This window comes from Arvicola amphibius, chromosome 2 (assembly GCF_903992535.2).
Source record: "Arvicola amphibius chromosome 2, mArvAmp1.2, whole genome shotgun sequence".
In the NCBI taxonomy this organism is placed as follows: domain Eukaryota; kingdom Metazoa; phylum Chordata; class Mammalia; order Rodentia; family Cricetidae; genus Arvicola; species Arvicola amphibius.
In genome coordinates this window covers 29,967,913-29,988,791 of record NC_052048.2, presented here as the reverse complement: position 1 = coordinate 29,988,791, position 20,879 = coordinate 29,967,913, and the positions used below count along the sequence as shown (strand labels likewise).

At 42.1% G+C, this 20,879-nt stretch overlaps 1 protein-coding gene across 3 annotated transcripts in view; it reads right to left on the bottom strand.

Annotated features, from left to right (window-relative positions):
• The window catches only part of Csgalnact2 (chondroitin sulfate N-acetylgalactosaminyltransferase 2), a 39,986-nt gene that overhangs the window by 2,887 nt on the left and 16,220 nt on the right, over window positions 1-20,879 (bottom strand). For all 3 annotated transcript variants that reach the window (XM_038320153.2, XM_038320154.2, XM_038320155.2), the window contains 4 exons: window positions 20,609-20,710; window positions 16,968-17,146; window positions 15,538-15,632; window positions 5,876-5,957 (listed from right to left, as the gene is read on the bottom strand). In XM_038320153.2, the coding sequence (XP_038176081.1) occupies window positions 5,876-5,957; window positions 15,538-15,632; window positions 16,968-17,146; window positions 20,609-20,710 (458 nt within the window). The remainder of the gene's footprint in view (window positions 1-5,875; window positions 5,958-15,537; window positions 15,633-16,967; window positions 17,147-20,608; window positions 20,711-20,879) is intronic.

The following is a 20,879-nucleotide window of genomic DNA, read 5'->3' as shown; positions in this document are numbered from 1 at the left end:
GAGGAGCAGGGAGAGTTGTGGGACCCTCACTGCAGCGTCCAGCCCCATCTCCCAACCAGCCATATACAATTCTGCCCTAATACAGTGGCCTCTGCGAGGACTTAGAAGGACATAGTGTAGGAAGGACTTGGTCATTGGGGACCCATGGTGGGTGCAGACTTTCCAGGGTGGCTCCTTTAAAGTCACCTGGCTCCAGCCTGTAACCCCACTGGTCTGTAAGGAAGCTAAAGAATTCAATGGAGTGAAGTGGTGGACTGTATCTCGGTTTATCCTTGGGGTCTTTGGAGAAAGAGTAAATATTACATCTTCTTTAGGAAGGAATTTTAGCAACAGATGGTTTGAAGTCATAAAAATGAACTAGGATTGCTGAAGGAGTTCAGAAGAAAAATAAGGCCCAGGTTTAAATGCTAAGAAATGCCAAGTTTTAGAGGTTGAACATAGGCAGAAAAAGGTAAATCAGCAAGAGGCTGAGATGTGAATTCAAGGGAGAAAACTCTGGAAAATGTGCCAAGACAGTAGCCAACTGAAAAACATATTCAAGGAAGAAGTTGCCAGGTGTGTGTTACTCAATTAAAAGACTTAAAAAAAAGAAAAAAAAATCAAAGAACACTGGGCATGGTAGTACACACTTTTAATACCAACACTCATGAGGTAGAGGCAGGGGGATCTTAAGTTTGAGGCCAATCTGAGCTACAAGAACCTGTCTCAAAAAATAAAGGCTGAGAATGGGGTGCAGCCAGGTCCAGTCTCCAAACTGAATAAAGTAAAGAGAAAAGAGAGCGCCAGTGGACCTGGCAGCACACTTGTTATAAGCTTATTAGCAAAATTCTGAAGAAGTAGAAAAAGCAGAGGTCAGCTGTAGTGGATGACAATGAATGGAGATCCTTTTAAAATTGGATTCAAACTAAACAACTGACGTTTAAAAAAAGAAATTAGTTAATGAGTACTGTGTCTGCATATATGTCTGCATGCTGAAAGAGAACATCAGATCCCACCAGGTGGTTGTGAGCCATGTGGGTGTTGGGGATCAAACTCAGGGCCTCTGGAAGAGCAGCCAGTGCTCTTAACCCTGAGCCATCTCTCAAGCCCCAACAACTGACTTTTTAAAGAAGCAAGGAAACAAAAAAAGGACTTGAACGTTTTGAATAGCTAGAAAACAGTCTTCAAAACAACTGTCTGAAACCCAGGTTTCTACATTCTGTTTCCTTTCAAATTATATGATTTAGCAGCCAGGTGGTGGTGGCGCACACCTTTAATACCAGCACTTGGGAGGCAGAGGCAGGTGGATCTCTGTGAGTTCGAGGCCAGCCTGGTCTACAAAGAGCTAGTTCCAGGACAGGCTCTAAAGCTACAGAGAAACTCTGTCTTGAAAAACAAAACAAACAAACAAAAAAAAAATTATATGATTTAATTTCCCATCCACATCTAGGCTCTCTATAAAGTTTAGACAATCACAGCTTTACTAAATGTTACATGTGACCCTACTCTGCCTTTCTTCCTTACAGACACGAATGAGCTGCTCAAATACTAAAGTTAGTACAGACACTTAAACTAAACGCAGATGGAACCTAAGTGTGGCGTTTAAGAAGCTTAGAAAACATCACTCAGTCCTAACAGATAAAAAGCTGAGCAAGCTGAAAAATCAATCATCCTCTTAGATCCTTTTGAGAAGTAAGGTCACAGAATGAAACTTGGAGAGAGACAGGAAGGCACAAAGAATCACAAGTTTCTACAGAAGAAATGCCTTCAGGAGCCAGTACTGGGGCAGGAAAACCTACATTTCCCAAATTGCTGGACAGTTTGAGAGTTAGAGACTCCAAGGGGCCTATCCACAAAGGGCTTCATAGTGGAGAGTTTTACCACTAGTTCCACCAGGTTCTCACAGTGAAAACAGCAAAAAATTATTTAGATTTTTAAACACCCTGGTTTCTAGAAAGTGAGGTACAAGAGTCGGGTGGGAAATCTTCCTAAAATATACAAGTGCCTGCAGATCTCCTAAGGCCTGATATCAGGGGAAGGTCAATCGGAACCTGATCTGCTGTGTTTTGTTGTTGTTGTTAAGACAGAGCCAGAAGTAAGGCAATATCCACCTCCATCCTCCATCTAGCTGCCCTGTCCAGAAGGAGCAGAGGGAAGAAGGATGCACCAAGTTCTCAGTACAGGTCACATGTTTACTAAAACACTGAGACCTGAACCAACGACCCAACAACAAAACCACTTCACACACGCTCTACAACACCTGAAAAAAACAGGGCTGGAGAGATGACTCAGAGGGTAAGAGCACTGACTGCTCTTCCAATGGTCCTGAGTTCAGTTCCCAGCAACCACGTGGTGGCTCACGACCGTCTGTAATGGGATCCAGTGCCCTCTCCTGGGGCACAGACAGAAGTGTACACACTTCTGTGTACACAGACACATAAATACATAAATAATCTTAAACAGAAGATAAGAACACAAACTGCGAGGATGTAGAGACATTAGCACTAGCACACACTACTGGGAGAATGTAAACAGATACAGGCCTTTTGGAAAGCACCACAGAAATTCCAGAAAAGGTTAAACATATTTTTCTCCTTGCTGTGACTAATCCCTGACATGAAGCAATTTAAGGAAAGATTATTTTGGCTCCCAGTTTAAGGATACATCACAGCAGGCATGGCTGCAGGACTGTGAGCAGTTGGTCACATTTTATCCCAGTAGGAATCAGAGAGTAATCTTGTACTTAGATTTTTTTTATTCAGTTCAGGACCTTAGCCCATGGAATGGTATGGCCCACATTTAGCATGGTCTTCCCATCTGAATTAATACAGTTTAGAAATTTCCTCACAGACATGCCTGGGCATGTTTTGCTTCCTTGGTGGTTCTAATCCCTTCAAGTTGATATTCAAAATGAACCATCACATTATATAACCCAGCAATTCTACTATAGGAAGGAGAATGAAAACCATATCTACACAAGTATATACATAAATATTCAAATGTTCATAGCAAAAATATTCATAATAGCCTAAATAAGAACAGAAACCAAGTATCTATCTATAGACAGAAAAATGTAGTATAATCATACAGTGGAACATCATTTAACTATAAAAAGGAATGAAGCACCTACTACATGGCACAGATCATGATGCGTGAAAGAAATCAGTAATATAAGATCACGGATGTGCAACTGCAGTTATGTTAAATGCTCAGAAGAAGCAAATCAATGGAAGTAGATTAATGAGTTTGGGGGTGTGGGCATTGATGGGAAATGGGAAATAATTACTAATGGGCATGTTTCTTTTAAGAATGGTAATAGTCTAAATTGATTGGTGATAACTATACGACTTAGGTTATGTGAGGGGGGCTTGAATACCCGCCTCCGCACCCCCTCAGGGCTCAGAACAGTATGTCTATGGCAAGCGAAGATCTGAGGGTAAATAAATTAACTCACATCTGTTACTTCTACACATTCTTTTTGTTTTGTTTTGTTTTGTTTTGTTTTCAAGGCAGTATTTCTCTGCACAACGGTACTAGCTGTCCTAGAATGAGCTTTTGTAGACCAGGCTGGCCTCAAACTCACAGAAATCTACCTGCCTCTGCCTCCTGAGCGCTGGGATTAGAGGCGTATACCACCACTGCCCAGCACTTCATATTCTTTATTCCTTGGGTGAGGAAACAGTGAGAGAAAGGGGCGATCTCCACCAAGTTTTTAGTTTTTACAGTCAGGGTTAAAAAATTTCCATAGGCAAAACAATGATATCAATATGTATTTCAGAATCACAGAAAGGCAGGTAGAACCCGACAAAGCCACACTCCAGGAGGGGTCAGCATCCAAGGGAAAATACCTGACATTCCAAACCATTAGATAAAGTCACTAAGGGGCCCTGAAACACACCCAGACCTGTTTGTCTGGTAAGGGCCATCTTCCTATCTTCTTGAAATTCCTGTGTGGTCTGTTAGCAAAGGTAACTGTGGGGATAGACTCAGTAAAATTGACTCCTGGAACAAAGAGTGAATGTTGTCTCTCTAAGGCCTCATGGAAGGTCATTCTGTTGCCCATGAAGGAGGAAGTTATACTGCTGAGGTATTTTGGGAATGAATTCCATTTTGACGAGAGAACCGTCATTATTTCACATGATTTTTAAGAATAAACAATGACTTTTCCAAAAAAGAAGTGTTCCCGCAGCTCTGTTGAACGTGTTCTCCATGTGGAGTGTCTATACTCCCATGAATTATTCTAATAGATTGTCAGTTGTACATTTATTGTATAATACTTGTGGGCGCACCACAATCTGTAAGTCAATATAGTACTCAAAACATTCACAATATTGTTAGTGTACTAAAATATATTTTTGAAAGATAGTGAAAAAGTCAGGGAAATGGCATTTGTCTTATCATTACTTCTTGTTTTTCCATTATTAAATTATTATAAAGAGACAGAGTGGAAGGACTTAAAAAACAAATGGCTGATTATAAAAGTGAATTCACTATGGATTAAGAGTATCACAAGAATCATCCTATGGCTTCCAGTACATAGTGGAGATGAAGACGCTAACTAACCTGGGGTCACAGGATTCACTCCTCTGGTGTGGGAGGTCCTTCTGTCTATGTCTTTTATTGGTTAATGAATAAAGAACAGCTTTGAGCCCATGGCAAGGGCAAAACAGAACTATGTGGGAAAAGTTAGGCTGTTATGCTGGGAGAAGGAAGGCAGAGTCAGGGAGATGCCATGGAGCTGCTGTCAGAGTCAGACATGCCAAAACCTTGCTAGTAAGCCACTGCCATGTGGCAACACACAGATTAATGAAGATGGGTTAAATTAATATAAGAGTTAGCCAATAAGAAGCCAGAGCTAATGGGCCAAGCAGTGATTTAATTAATACAGTTTCTGTGTGATTATTTCGGGTCTAAGCTAGCCAGGCGGCCGGGAACCAACAAGCAGCCCTTTCGCCAACACTCCTCTTTGACACTTGGCCTTCTGTGAATATGACTGATGCTGAGGGAGGAAGAGATTAAGCCAGGCCTCTATCGCTTCTCTGGGCTAGGGCTAGACAACTTTCCCAGCTCCCACTTCAGAGATGCCCCCTTCCCTTTGTCTTAATACTGGGGTCAGAGAATGAAAGAGGACTTCACTGCGAAATGAAAAAGAGGAAGCCTTTGACTAGACACAACGGTACAGTTAGAGAGCTCTGGAAGAGCACTCCAAACAACTGTAACACAGTAACATGCAATCAAGTGTTCTCTTAGCACAGTGTTGTTATCGTAGAAGTAAAAAGGTGAGTTTCCCGAGGGCCAGCGGGTCCCAGGCTGGTGGGAGACAGAGACCTATTAGGCATGCCATGCAGAGAAAGTGGGTACTTATTTAGTGGGTTATGGAGGGGAAAGGGGAAAGGGAGAAGGGAGAAGAGCAGAGAGAGGCAAAGAGTGGGAGAGAGAGAGAGAGAGAGAGAGAGAGAGAGAGAGAGAGAGAGAGAGAGAGAGAGAGGAGAGAGAAGAGAGGGAAGGAGAGAAGTGGGGAGAAGGGAAAGAGGCAGAAACTGCCTCTTCTGGAGAGAGCCGGAAAGGAAGGAGTTCAGGCTGGAAGCAGAAGGAAGATCTGCTTGCCTCAGTGGACAGGGGAGGGAGTAGTTGGGGCTTGTCTCTTAAAGGAACAGGACAGACCATTACAGGTGTGTTTGTTTTTAAAAAAACTGGTAAATTTAGTTTTTATCTTTATAACCCCACTTTTAGTAATCCAAGACATTAATAATAAACTTCCCTTTACCTTTCATATTTCAGATATAACCCTTACAATTTAACCAAAAGTACTCAAATCTGATACCTTTTGGAAAAATGCCATAGGCCTAGAATAAAGACATTAAGTTCTATATCCTTAGATATAATATATACCTACCAACATTCAGGAAATCTGATTGATATTGACAAGTCATCCCAAAGCCAAAATCTCTCCAAAAACCAGAATCCTTTTTATGAACCTTATGACAGAGAAGAAAAAAATTCAATTTAATTTTTAATAACTAGAAGTTTTAATCAACAATTAAACAAGTCATTTTACAAAAAATACTTTGCCTGTCATTTGTGACTAACCAAGGATCATATGCACTCATTCTGTTGAGACCTTACAAAACAGATACTCCAATCTGTGTGAGCACAGGATCCTACCACTTGCGATTTAACTGAATTTGAACCCTGTGCAGAGTTCAGGCTGAGGTCACTAATAACAAAACAGCAGGGCTCTGACTTCAAAGGACTCATGATAGGATGGCAAGAGTTAAATGTGCATATACACACTCTACCATGATCATCTCTACACACAATACTTTACTTGGGTGTTTACCAGTACCCCCATCTTCTTTGGTAGAGTTTTGTTCTGGTGATTATTTGATTCTATACAGCCTGTAAGTTTTTTTTAATTAATTAATTAATTTTTTTAAAAAACAATCTTTTCTCATTTTACATATCAATCCCAGTTCCCACTTCTTCTCTCCTCCTGCTCCTTCCACCTTCCCCCCACTTCCTCTCCTCCTCCTGCTCCTTATACCTTCCCTTGCTCCATCCATTCCTAGGAGAGGGTAAGGCTTCCCATAGGGAGTCAACAAAGGCCCTCCCCATTATATCTACAGCCTATAAGTTTTAGGAAACACTTGTCTGTCACAGCAGGGCATAAACACTTTGTACCTGTGAGACAATTTTGCCCCACTTAGTGTAAGTTGATTGATAACAGGTATTAAGACAGAATTCAAACCAACAAGCTAAAAAGGGTAGGCTGCTGGGCACATTAGATCCTCTTACTCTTAGGAGAGTTTATAGAAAAGACAACTTGTTCTTTTTATGTGGCATAAGCAAGGGGTCAATAAACTACAGCCTGTCACCTCCTTTACAAATAGTTTTATCATGACAAAGATACATGGGGTTTTTCACAATACAGGAAGAGAGAGCTGCATAGTTACAACTGGACCATTTGACCTGGAAAGCCTAAAATATCTCCCATTGGCTCTTTACAGTTTGCCAACAGTTGGCAAAGGGTATAAATAGAAGTTTGGAACTACCAAATCCTTTTCTGCCATGAGAAAAACCAATATTAAAATAAAGTTGTTGCTATTGAAGTCCAAGTAGAGAAACACAAAATTAGGGGTTTGTAGGAAGATCGCAGACCAATGCATATTCACGCCACATGCCAAGACAAGGGGAAAGCATGACAGGAAAAGCCTACTCTGTGTAGAGATTCTTACATAACACTTTGAGGAGGAAAATCTGTGACCTGGATGAACTGAGAGAAGAAGCTATGCAGATACTTGGAAGACATCACTGCAAGTCAGGAGGGTAGTAGCACCCATGAGCTCTGTTTAAAGAGTGCTCAACAAAGAAAGGACAATTGTGGCAAGAACACAGTGAGCGAGGCCCAGGGTGACTTAGAGGAGCGGATGCTAGGACTGGAGTGGGGAAGAAAGGCTGAAGGAGTCCTGGTTAAGGGGATGGATCGGCTCAGTCCCCAGGAAGGGCAGGCTGGGCCCAGGAAGGTGTTCCTATCTTCACTCCTACGGGGCAGCTCTTCCACTGGGAATGGACAGAGGCTGGGACAGTAAGGCGGACAGAGCTCTTCACAGGAGAATGATGGATGCTTATCTTCACAAGTGAAATAGGGAACAAAGTAAGTTGAAGGGGAAGGCTTCTGGAGGGGCAGAGATCAGCATGATTCCAAGGGCAGAGTGGCAAGAAGTAGGATGCAAGGCTCCAAGGCAGCCCAGGAGCTGAGGCCCAGACTCAGACCTCTAAGGCAGAATGTGGTTACCTCCCTAGGGCCTGGGTGACAGCCATCCTTAACACGGTTGGAATCTGTAAGATAACACTGTAAAGAACAGCAAAGTGCCTATGGGTATGTAGGTCCACTGAGTGTGGCCTGGGTAAGGATGTGAAGGTAAGAACTAAAACAAGGTCCTTCATCCAAACTGCAGAGCACTGGGATAGCTTCCCACAGAGATAAAGCTAGAAGTTGGAATCTGACTGATGAAGGAACCATGGTAAAGATATCCTGAGGAAGCATAGAGACAAAATGACAGTTCATGAAGACCTGCAGGTAAGATTAGTAGAGATTAGGGAGTAAGACTCAAGGAGGGGTACTGTAGCCAGCAGTCTACAAACATAACCTGTAGAAAGCTGTGGGATAAACAGTGTAGGATCTAAGGAAACAAACCATCTGTCATAGTTTTTGTATTGTGAAAACAGTCATTGAAAATAACTAATCAAATGAGTAGGCTGTACTCCAGTAAACTTTATTATGGACACTAGAATTTCAACTTCACATAATTTTTATGTGTGATGAAATATTAATTTTAAAACCATTAACAATTGTAAATATAATCCTCAATTTGTGAGCTATATAAAGTAAGGAAGACACACCAGGTACAGTGGTGCACACCTTTAATCCCAGCACCTAGGAGGCAGAGGCAGGTGGATCTCTATGAGTTTAAGGCCAGCATGGTCTACATAGTGAGTTTCAGGGCCTGGCCTGCACTGCATAGTAATACCTAGTGTAAAGTCTGCCTTGTAAGTGTCCCCACTATGAGAGACCGCTTGGAGCAGCCTCTAGCCTGTCTGGCTTCTGAGTTGCCCGACTGGGCCGGTCATGCTTCACTAACACCCTGCCTGTAGCGAGAAGACATTCTTCTACAGGCCTTGCGGTGTCGCTGTTTTTGCGGGTTTTCACATTTTCAGCTGTGGAATATAAACCCTCAAACTCTCAGCCACCCGCCTGTATCCTTTCGCTGCGCAGCCCCTTCCCCGCCCGTCTGAAAACACTCTTCTCCTCTTTCTCCCATTCCTTCTATTTTATCCCTGCCACTGCTACTGCTGGTCCCGTGGAAAGTGACGAGATTAGTCAGATCTGTGAGGCAGCTGTTTTCAATTCCAGCCTTTGCTCCCCACGGCAGCTTGTGGGGCAGTGGCTCAGCAACAGGGCGGACACGCCTCTAGGTCTCTTGTTATTATATTTAAAACTCCTGCAGCTCAAAAAACATGGCTTCTCCATACAACACATGACTGCCGCCATCTTAACTGAGGTATACTCTGCCTGGTCCCCCACTTTACTTATGTTTTTGTCTCTAAATTCCTCTTGATGACTCTATTACATGTGTGTTTTCTGCAGTGGCATGCCTTTGGTAGGTCCCACCAAGAGCATCTACTTCACCCAATTCCTGTTCACTGTGAGTGTGTGTATGTGTGTGTATACATACATGTAACTTAAATGCACCTATGTTTACTGTTAAATGTTATAACTGTAGAAACTACAGGGAAACCCTGTCTCGAAAAACCAAAAAAAAAAAAAATGTTATAACTGTCTGCCCATTATATCGCATTCCTGACTAACAAAGCAATAAGTCTCAAGTTTTAAATTGTTATGTGCTTTTAAGTCTCTTACAAAAAAATACTATGTATGTAATCCAACCCTGCTTTAAAATACATGAAGCTGTTCTCTACAATTGTCAGTTCTACTGTTAAGCTTTATTACAAGCAGTTTTTTCTTCTTTCTGTCTTTTAAAAGTGTAAATCTTACCTGTTAAGTTGAGAGCCGGTACAGTCAAGCTTGGACCCAACTCTCCAGGCAGATTCTCTATTGTAGTTATAACTTATCTATACCTGGTTAACAGCCCTCAACTGCTCAGAGATCTGGGGACTATAGCATTTAAATATTTAATTATTAAAAAACTTTTCATAACAAAAAGAGACAGGCTGGCTCCTAGCAGCAGCACTCTACTTCCTCCAAAGAAGACAGAAGACAGGTGGACACAGAACAATGTCCATCCACAGTTTGCTTCAACTACCAAGCGCTGACCACTGGGCAAAACTGCCTTTCATCTAAACTGAAGATCTCCAGACATGGACAGAATTGCTGGAATCGACAGCCTAGCTGCTCAGGTCAAGGTAGCCCACAGGAACTTCTGGAGCCTGGCAGGCCCTGTGCTAAACAGCAAAAGGCAAATACAACCCTCAGAAACCATGGAGGACCCTGAGGAGTAGCTCTAGATGCCAACCAAGTTAGTTCTCTGTCGTTTTTAATCAATAACTCAAGTAAAATTTTATCCTTCTCAAAGATCTCTAATGCAGTTTGACAGCTGAGAGGCCTTGTCATTTAAAAGGATAGCGTCACCAAGCAAATTTCAATATGACACAAGTTAACAAAATTCTCTCTCAGGCTGCCTTTAATAGTCTTAAAGATATTTTTCATTATGTAAAAAAATATCTGTCACAGTCATTCTGCTGCTGTTTAAAACTTATGTTTTCACAAATCCAAAAAATTCTTTTGAGTTCCAGGGAGCCAAATTAAAGGATCCACCCTAAACAGGTCAGATACACCCCTCTCAATTTCCTGGTCCAAATGTTTTTTGTTTCCTAAACTTAACTTTGTTCTCTGTTCTGCCAATACCTTCAACAGGTCTGAGAGACAACAGACATTTCCATACCACAAACACCAGACAGGAGCAAAGAGACCAGCTATCCCAGGATGTGACCAGCACCCAGCTTATTCAAGTTCTCCCCCCAACCCCCCACCGCCAAGACAATGTCCACAAATAAGCAGGAAGTAGTCTTGAGAATCCACCGTCCCAATTCCTTTAACCTGTTGTGCCTAACCTCCCACCTTTTTATTATTTAAAAAAAAAAGGATGGGAATGTAATGGTCTGTCCTGTCCCTTTAAGAGATAAGTCCCGCCCACTCCCCCCTTCCACAGAGGCAAGTGGATCTTCCTCCCTCTTCCAGCCCGCCAGCTCTCTCCCCCCTGTCTCTTTTTGGACAAGGAGGCTCCTCTCCTCTCCCCTTTTCCTCTCTCTCTCTCCTCTCTCTCTCTCTCTCTCTCTCTCTCTCTCTCTCTCTCTCTCTCTCTCTCTCTCTCTGTCTATCCCCCTTCCCTCTTCTTCCATAACCCACTAAATACTCACTCTGCATGGCATGCCTATCCACCTGTCTCTCACCTGCGGCTCCTTGTGGGACTGGCTGCCCCGCCACCTCTCACCTGCCTGGGACCTACAGAGGCCTCAGGTAGTGGGACCCGGTTGCCCCTTGAGGCCCGCTGCCCACTGCCCCTTGGGAAACTGTGCCACAGTGTTTTATCTAAACCATTACACCTAGCCTTTTTTTTTTTAAAAAAAAAATCAGTTCACATTAATTAAGGAAGGATAAATTTTAACCATAAACCACAGCTGCTGACCCCTGGCCTAGGATAAGCAAGCCTATGTCACTGGCCCAGTATGTCTGGTCATATAGTTTGGCTTTTATCCTAAAAGCAGTAGAACTTCTCTGAAGAGCTGGAGGAATAACACAGATGTTTTTAAAAATCATTTGTTAGAGTAAAGAGAGTAAGTTAGAAAAGCCAAAAAGGGAGGCCACTTATGAAACAGTAAGTTACAAGTAAGGATGTAAAGCGGGAGGTCTACACAGCACAGAGAAGTCGAGGGAAGTGGAAAAGAGCAGGGGAAAGGATGAAGTCAAAGTGACTGCACGGGTGGGGTAGGACTAGCACCAGAAGACACAGGCTGCAGTCCTGAATGGGGGTCAATGATGTGCCAGCCCCCCAGACGGAACTCGGGGAAGGGCTGACACTGAGAAGCACAGTGTGGGCTGGGCTGGAGCCATTTAAGTAGCAGTCCTTGAGAACACAGATAGCAGGAAGAGGGAGGTTTTCAGAGACTAATAATTATAACAAAGGTGCAGATGCTCTGAAAATGCTACTGTACAAAATAGGAGATAAGATCAGCAAACAGAGGGCTCTGCTTGGATGGGAATTAACAGATGAAGACAAGCTTCTTATTTCCCTGTTCTTGAAGCAGGCATGTTTTCTCACTCTAAAATATAAAGCTCACTAACAGCAGGACTTTCACAAATTCTGATTATTCCTATCATAAATTATCACACAGATCAATGTGAGGCATATGGTTAGCACTCAATTTATATGACGAATGAGTAAATAAATGATTTTGTAAGCATAGTTTTACTGACAGAATAATTTCAATATTATTTTTCTTTTGAAATGGTAATAAAGATTGATCCCAGGGTTTGACTATAATAGCTGAGGCTAGTATGGAATTTCTTATGTAGTCCAGGCTGACCTTTGAGAGCCTCTTGTCTCAGCCTGTCAAGTACTGAAATTACAGGAATGTATCACCATGCCTGGCTTGAAGTCTAATATTCCTGTCTCTTTAGGAACACAACAATGCACAATATTAAAGAAAGTGAACACTTATTTTGACATCTCTACCCCACCCTAACTCTGATTCTATACATACTATGATGGTGAAGTGAATATGTTCTTAAAATTTAGTTTCTAGAAAAACTCTTCAAATGTTATCAGTCTAGAGAAAATGATTAATTAGTTCTGTTTCATCTTGAAAGCTATTTAAACTTTTAATCCTAGTTGTTAATACTTACTGCATTGATATATTGCTACATGAACCAGGCAGGCTAACCATAACCTATATATCTAGCCCCCACAGTCTCATCCCCAGAAATGCCAGGTCCACAAAGGTAGCAACATGGGCCCCTCCTTGAGTGTATATAGTAACACACACTTACCATTGCTACAGTTAAGACCTGACCTTTCCTACTTTCATTCCTTTCTTTTCCTCAGTTTCTACGTTTGGGCCAACAACAAGCTATCAGTTCCGTGTCTAAATAATTCCTAGACATCTATGCCATTAATACCTTTTGCACAGCTATAACTATACCCCCGCTGTAAAAGCCCTAATGGCTGCTTCTTGCCAGAGTTATAGTCTTTCTTCTCTCTAAATGCTAGCACACACCATACAATGCAAACTTCTTCTAGGGATTCCACTAATTCTATGTGACCTAGCCCAGCACTGTGCCTCCACGCTGCCAGCTGTGCTCCAATCACCCGAGGAGACTCAGCCACTGCTTAGCTGCTTCCTTCCAGCCATTACATGGCCGCCAACAGCTTCATCCCTGAAATCACCTCATCAGTTTTTACAACTTAGTTTGTTTTAATCATGCTTATTATCTGACTTTATTTTGGTCTTTCCTGAATAAAGATCTTGTGAGCAAGGGAGGGTTATGAGTGCTGAGGTTCTCAGAAAAATATAGTGCTTGGAACAGAACAGTCCATACTATTAGAAGAGCTCCTATAATGGAGGCAGTCTGTGCAGTGCCTCAGAGTGACCATGGAGCACACCGTCTGGGCCCCAGTCTGGTTCGTTCACCAGATACAACAGTAGCACAGCCGGGCTCTCATCTGTCCAAGGGCGCCATGAAAGCATCCACCACAAAGGTTGTCAGGAGGATTAAGGAGCTGACACATAGGCCAAATGGAGCAGTACCATGCACAAGAAAGGGCATGTAAACATTAGCTGCTATTACTATCCAGGCACATGGTACACACTTGTCATGCCCAGTACTTGGAAGACTGAGGCTTAAGTCAGAGGCCATCTTGGGTTAGACAATAAGTTCAAAGCCAGCCTTAGTCTATTTAGTAAGATCCTGTAGGAAGGAAGGAAGGAAGGAAGGAAGGAAGGAAGGAAGGAAGGAAGGAAGGAAGGAAGGAAGGAAGGAAGGACAACAAAACAACAATAACAAAAAGTCATCTGGACATATACCCATGTCACATGTCTTGTTTTTTGTTTGTCTGTTTTCAAGACAGGGTTTCTCTGTGTAACTAACTGTTCTGACTGTCCTGAAACTTGTTTTGTAGACCAGGTGGGTCTGGAACTCACAGAGATCCACCTGCCTCTGCCTCCTGAGTGCTGAGATCAAAGGCGTGCGCCACCACTGCCCAACTACACATTTCAGTTTCTAATGTTCCGTTTCCTCTATACTTACTATGGTATTTATTTACATTTCATGCCCTCCTCTTGGTATATAATAATCACTACAGTAACTACTATTAAATTTCTTATTAGAGTTTTGCTTGTGTTTAATGTTGTCAGTTTACTGCTTGCTATTCTAGGCTCTGATTATCTGCTCAGCGGAGATCCCAGGAGTAGATATTACTGATATCAGAGATGAATCTGTTCAAGCCTGAACCCAGAGAGCTGGCCTACATTCCCAAGCCTCGCATGCACGGCTGTGATTTTTAAAAGAAGTAATTTCTAGTAAAAGTTGACTAATTATAGTTGTGAATTACTGTCAACTTTTAAATTAATTTTTCTATTATATGTGGTTATTGTTTATTTTTTGTATCACTTTAAATATTAAATAGATGAAGTTTCTGTCTCAAATAAAGAGACTGAGTTTAGAGTTTTTAATGACATTGAATTTTAAAAAGTTATGATCAGATATTTTGCAGGATGCCCCTCAGGGCGAGTTTGTCTGAAACTTTTCTAGTGATTCTCTTGAGACTGTAAGTGAGGTGCCCTATCTCTTGTATCACACACACCTGGGATACCCAAGATTGTTGGTGATGCTATCCTTCATCATTTCTCCCTCTATTATCTGGGTTGTCAGGCTCACACAACAAGTGCTTTGACCTGAGTGAGCTCACCCACCCTCCAGCAGCAATCTTATGTCATCTTACGTAAACTTCTTAAAACGTATGTCTGCAAACTTGATCTCATTTTGCAATATTCATATATCCGTTTTAATTATTAATTTATATATTTTATTAATAATATATTCATTATATATAATAACAGGCTTCAGTATGACATTTTCTCACAAATAATTTGTTTGGATCATATTCACCCCCATTACCTTCTTCCCCCACCACATCTGCCCATCCTCTTGTTTTGTTTGTTTTTTCTTATCACCCAGTTTCACTAGGGTTGTTTAGGACTGTAGATGCAAGGTGATTTACAGGAGCACAGGTACCCTATCAGTGGCTGTACTACTGAAGATGTCTGTCCTTCCCTAGACATTCATTTTTAAAAGTTTGGGTGGGAGATTAGGTGGTCCCACTTGTATAAGCATTCCCACCCAATACTGGCTTATACATAACATACGGGACAGGACTGTGTGTGTGCTCACACTTGCTCTGTACTATTGTTGCACATGGTGAATGAGGCACAGGAACACTATGTCCTAGCTCTACAACACCTCTATAAACCACATCTTTTCAAACACTAAGCATATTTAACATGAAGAAAAAGCTTATGTATGTATAGCTTAGGCAATCCCTACAGAACTTGATGCATGCATGGCATTTGCCTTTCATGACTTTCTACATCATTTCCAACAGTCTACTACTCCCTCAAAGTCATTCAGCAAAGCAGTTTTAATTTCTAGTTAGTGGAGTTTAAAAATTAATTTTAGTTTTAGTATTACAAAAATAAGTTGGCAGAAATGTGACTATCCAATCATTACCTTCTGGAACATGAGGGCTTTTCTTGCAGCTAACTGTTTCCTCCTGCCACTATGACTTAGTTCTGAAGTAACAGAAATGAAGCCTTTTGATGGGGGTGGGAGTGCAAATGTATGCTATGCATGCAAATGCTATGGAACTGTGCTTGAAACAGCTAAGTTTTTTTAACTGAAATTTTCTTCTACTTGTACAACAAACACAAAGGAAACTAGAAGAAATGATTGAGGCCTTCATAACCAAAGACATAAAGTCTCACCAGCTGCTGCTCCACTGGGGGTGGCACATCCTGGTTGGCATAAACGATGGCAGGATTGTAAAGACTGAACACGACAGGATAAAACACCTTTTTACCTATAAATAAAAATACATGCTTATTTCACACAGAGTGGTTACAAATGAAGGACTTGTATTACTATATTTTTATCTTTTACTTATGATAGTTTTATCAATACTGAAGTTACAGAATATCATTGTCTATTTTATAACACATAACAGGTCAAACTATGAAACCATAGCTGCAAAATAACAGGAAAAACACATTAACGGGTGTAGCATGCTTATTCCTTTCACGTGGAGGAAGACAAAGGTGTTCCCTCAGGGGACCCGTTTCATTGCTCTTTATCTTCTTCTATTCGCAGTAACAGACATAAATTAGCCTCTCATAAGCACCAAGAAATTCAGACACTTCTGTTCTCCACTCTTCAAACAGAGTCAATAAAAACAGTAAATACTTAGAATATCATGTGAAGCATAGATCTATAAAGAATAATAAAACAGAACTGCAGACAGATTTAAACCAAGATCTGGGAAAGTTGAGAAAACCTTTTCACTCAAACTGATGGCACTCAAGGACCTCACCATCTAACTAGGCCATTTGCCCTCAGTAAAGGAGCCTTTGCTATGACTGGCAGAAGCACCTTTGCTTTTTATACTTATGAATTTACAAATTTCTTTTATATCTACAATGTAATGCAATGTACTGCGAATCACTTTAAAATGCATAATCTGGAGACCAAATACTACTTGTACACAGACTTCTGTATGCCTGTGTAAGGTGTTGCATGAGTACATTTTGTGTGTGTGTGTGTGTGTGTGTGTGTGTGTGTGTGTACTCATGTGGGGGGGGGCATAATATCTTCCTGAAACTAAGAACTTCTAACTCTCTCCTCTATACCCACCTTTGTGTGTGACTTTTTCTGACTTGAGTCGCTTACTTTTCATCAATTTCCAGACCTCCTTCTTTTGTGTTTCCTTCCTCTGCATGCCTCTACACCCTCTGCATGCCTCTACACTCTCTGCATGCCTCTACACCCTCTGCATGCCTCTACACCCTCTGCATGCCTCTACACCCTCTGCATGCCTCTACACCCACTTTAGGGTTCTAGGCATACTAGGCAGGCATCCCACCACTGAGATCACCCCAATCGACCCTCTGCATTTTTTTACTTTCCTTCAAAAGAACCACTGGAATCTGACTTCAAGAAAACAAAGGATTTGAACATCAGAGGCTCAACATTTCAATTCACTATTTATTGTTTCAATTAAATCATGCCTAATGTAACTTGTAAAAACATCCTAAGGTTTAATAAGAACTTGTTTTCCCTCAAATCAATGTGCCTCAACACTGGCAGGCAATGATACTCCATTAAGCTCAATGCTCAGCTCGTTTAACAGTGTTTTACGCACCTGGCTCAGCATTTAACCGGCAGCTGTTAAGGAACTCGGCTGAGAAATATATATCAACATCGCAGAAAAACATCAAGACCTCTCCCTTGTCCCAAGCTCGGGCACCCACATTTAGTCCTCGTCCACGATTAAATTCTTCATTCAGTGAGATCAAGGTGTAATTGTGAAAATTAGACTCACTATGAGAAAAGCACATACAAGAGTTGATAAGTTCCATTTAAAGTTTTACAATGTCCTTCCTTCAACAGAACTTACAAAATATATTTTATATTTCAAATAACTCACTATGTTGGTTATATATTCACACAGCGTAAGGAACTTGTTAGCTTCACGTGTTTGTTCATTATCAGGAAGAGATATGGACCAAATGCCCACATTTGAAGTCACATGCTAATGGTATGGCATTTTAAAAGGCACACTGCCTTCTAAGATCTTAAAAATGTACCACGAAAGAAACAAAGAGACAAGGAAAAAGTGCCATAGTTTCTGGTAACTAATAATTCATTCTATATAAATGATGCACACAGATCGCTCCTCTAGCCTCTTTCAGGTCCTCAGACAAACACTCCTTTGTCAGAGGGCTCCTCCCTGATAGCACATAGGAAGCAGGCTCTTTAATCTCTATCCTCCTCTTCTGCTGTTTCCCTCAGTATCATGGGGCATCTTTGTTTGGCTATCTCCCCACACCATCAAAACAGATTATGTTTTCATTACTATGGCACAGTGGCCCTCACAGAGTGCTAGTTCAATAAGTGTTTGCTGAAAGAACGAACAGCGTAGGCTGTGCCTACAGCAACTGAATTACACCTTGGTAGGATCCCCAAATAAATGGCATGTAAAAAGGTTATTTCAAACGATCCTCAGAAGCAAAGAAAGTAGCTGGGTCAGATTACACATACGGAAACAATGAGGAGAGGGTCACACCAACAACTGTGAAAGAGGAGGAAAGGGAGGAAGCTAGACTGAGGAGACCTAGAGGAAAGCAAGGCCATCCATTTCAGGTCACACAACTTTGCTGGTACCTAACAGGGAAGGAGGAGGCAGCAGGGATTTCTGCTAGGACAGTGGTTCTTATAGCGAAGCCCTCCAACCTGAAGCCTCCTGGTAAAGCATCAATCAGATGGTAAGCTCTAGAGCTACACCTCAGAGTCGCTGACGCGGAAGCAAGGGGTGGAGTTAGCGTCTATGCTTTAAAGAGTCCACTAGGTGCCGCTGGCACTGCTGCTAGAGATCCACTGAACAGGGACGTATGTGAGGATGGCTGCTCTCGTAATAGTGCAGCAGACTCTACCCTGCAGGGAGTGATCCAGACCCTTCTCTCCATCTTATAGTCTATAACTCTCTCACTTCTTTTTGAGAAACTGCCCACTGCCAGCCTGGATGCCCTCATCGCAGACTATCCCTCACTCCACCTACCCCAATACCTCCACTCCTCTCAGCCATAATGACTGAGTAGTCCAAGGGTGAGCAAAACGTTCTTCCCTGGGATTTTCTTTACTGAAACTCTCTGATGATAAAGCTGAGAAGATGTAAGCCCAGCGCCACAAACAGCTATATCCCCCACCATGTGGAAGAAGCCAACCTGCAGCAGGCGAATAAAGTCAACATGCAGAAAACAGACAAGACCACAAAAAAAGTCTTCACGGTATTTAAGTGTCTGGTTCTAGTCCTTCAGGTCCCAAAAGTGATTTTGATTAATTTCTTCTCCGAATTTATTTGCAACAATCCTGTCATTTCTGGGAGATACCCAGGAATCTTTGGTGTTACTTATAATATCCTTAAGTGGGCTCAGGTTTCTGCCGTTTTCTACAGAGAAATCTTGACAACACAAGGAGGCGATTCAGTGATACTCCAGGATAAGTGACTGTGCTTGCTAGGTGGCTGAAAAGCAGTGAAGAGGGAAGTGGGGCACGCAGGAAGCGAGAACTGGGGTTAGGCAGTGGCAGGAGCAAGGAAGGGACACAAAAAAAGACCACAAACAGAAAGTGACTCGCCAGAGACAACTAGAAAGAAAGAGTAAAAGACTCTGCTCTCAGGCATTAGGCCCAGGGCCTATGACGATGGTTTGATTCAAGCTGAAGGAGCGCCACCATGCTGTGGGGAGGGAAGATGAGTCATACTTGTTCTCCAGGGCTGGGAGAGTCCTTGCAGCACAGGGGCGGGCTTTTCCCTCTCAGCTATGCTCACTCTTCCAACTGCCTGAGTTAGAACCCAACCACACACCTGGACAGAGTAGGTGGGATCCAAAAGAAGCTGGCTCAATAATTCAAGAAAAATGGCTGCTCAGAACTAGCAAAAAGGTAAAAAAGTCATGAAAGATATGCAATTTATAGTGTAGTAAAAACAGACAACCAACCTAATAGTAGACAGCATATTTACATTAAAAATAAAAAAACATTACTCACATGACACTTTTAAAGAAGGAAGGATTGGCCGGGTGGTGGTGGCGCACGCCTTTAATCCCAGCACTCGGGAGGCAGAGGCAGGCAGATCTCTGTGAGTTCGAGGCCAGCCTGGTCTACAAGAGCTAGTTCCAGGACAGGCTCTAAAAAAAAAGCTGCAGAGAAACCCTGTCTCGAAAAAAAAAAAAAAAAAAAAAAAGAAGGAAGGATTGGCTACCACATGTAAAAGAACCATCAAAGGTGGTATCAGTGAGAAAGGCTGAATTTGACAATTGAGTCTTACATTTGTGGCCACAATTTGTATAGAAAAATTTCATTTTAAAGAGTGAAAAATTATTAAGGAATTACCAATTCATTCATTCAAATCTGAGCATCTACTATGTGCCAGGTACTACATGAGCAACTGAGAGTTACAGAACTACTTTTCCAGGAAGTCTGGCTATAAAGAACAGAGACAAAGCAGTATGTACTGTGTGCTGCAGAGTCAGGTGGGGGCTGTAAAAAGATACAGGAGACCTAAGTGCCACTTAGGGAGCAGAAGCATGGGTATAGGAGGGAAGAAAGGTGAGATAAGTTCAGACAGTATTAAAGTAGAGGTTAGATTTTAAAAAGGGGGGGACAAGATACAGCAAGACATCCTGATCACCCTAGGCTGCCTGCTAAGCAATTAAGAAAAGACAGGCTTTAGAGTCACATGTGAAATGAAGAACTTACTATCATTACCACCCACCCATGTACACATGCTCAGACAACTTTATGTGTGTGATATATGAGTGTATAGGTATGATGTATACGCATGTACATATGTGTGCAAGTTCATGTCAGAGAACATTTTTTTTTTCGAGATAGGGTTTCCCTGTGTAACAGTCCTAGCTGTCCTGGAACTAGCTCTTGTAAACCAGGCTGGCCTCGAACTCACAGGGATTCACCTACTTCTGCCTCCCGAGTGCTGGGATTAAAGATAAGCACCACCACAGCCCGGCTAGAGAACAATCTTGGGTATTACTTTGCCCTCCATGTAGAGACTGGGTCTCTGTGTTGTCACTACACACGTCAGCTAGTCTGTGAACTTCTGGATATCCTCCTGCCTCTGCCTCCTGTCTTGTAGAGGAACCATGGGGTTACAGATGTATGCTGTCAAGCGTAGCTTTCCATGGCTGTGAGGACTCAGGCCCTCAGGCGTGGGCAGCAGCACTCGCAGATCCATGCTAACTTTTGGCATGCCCGTGGCTCACCAACCTTGTGATAGATTCTAGGATAGACTTGACTTTAGATAGTCCTTCTTTCCCAAAATATACAACCGTGAGATGAATCCTCTTGTCTTGATGAATGCAGACATCTCTAAGAGAATTGAAAGATAAAGTTTGTTCAAAAAAACATACTAGGTACAACTTATTAAAAAAGAATCATATGACATTTTGTCAAGAAAATGAATAAGACACCATCAATACAGAATGAAATCACATGCAGCATTAAGTAAACATGGAAGCGATGATCCTGCCCAATTGTT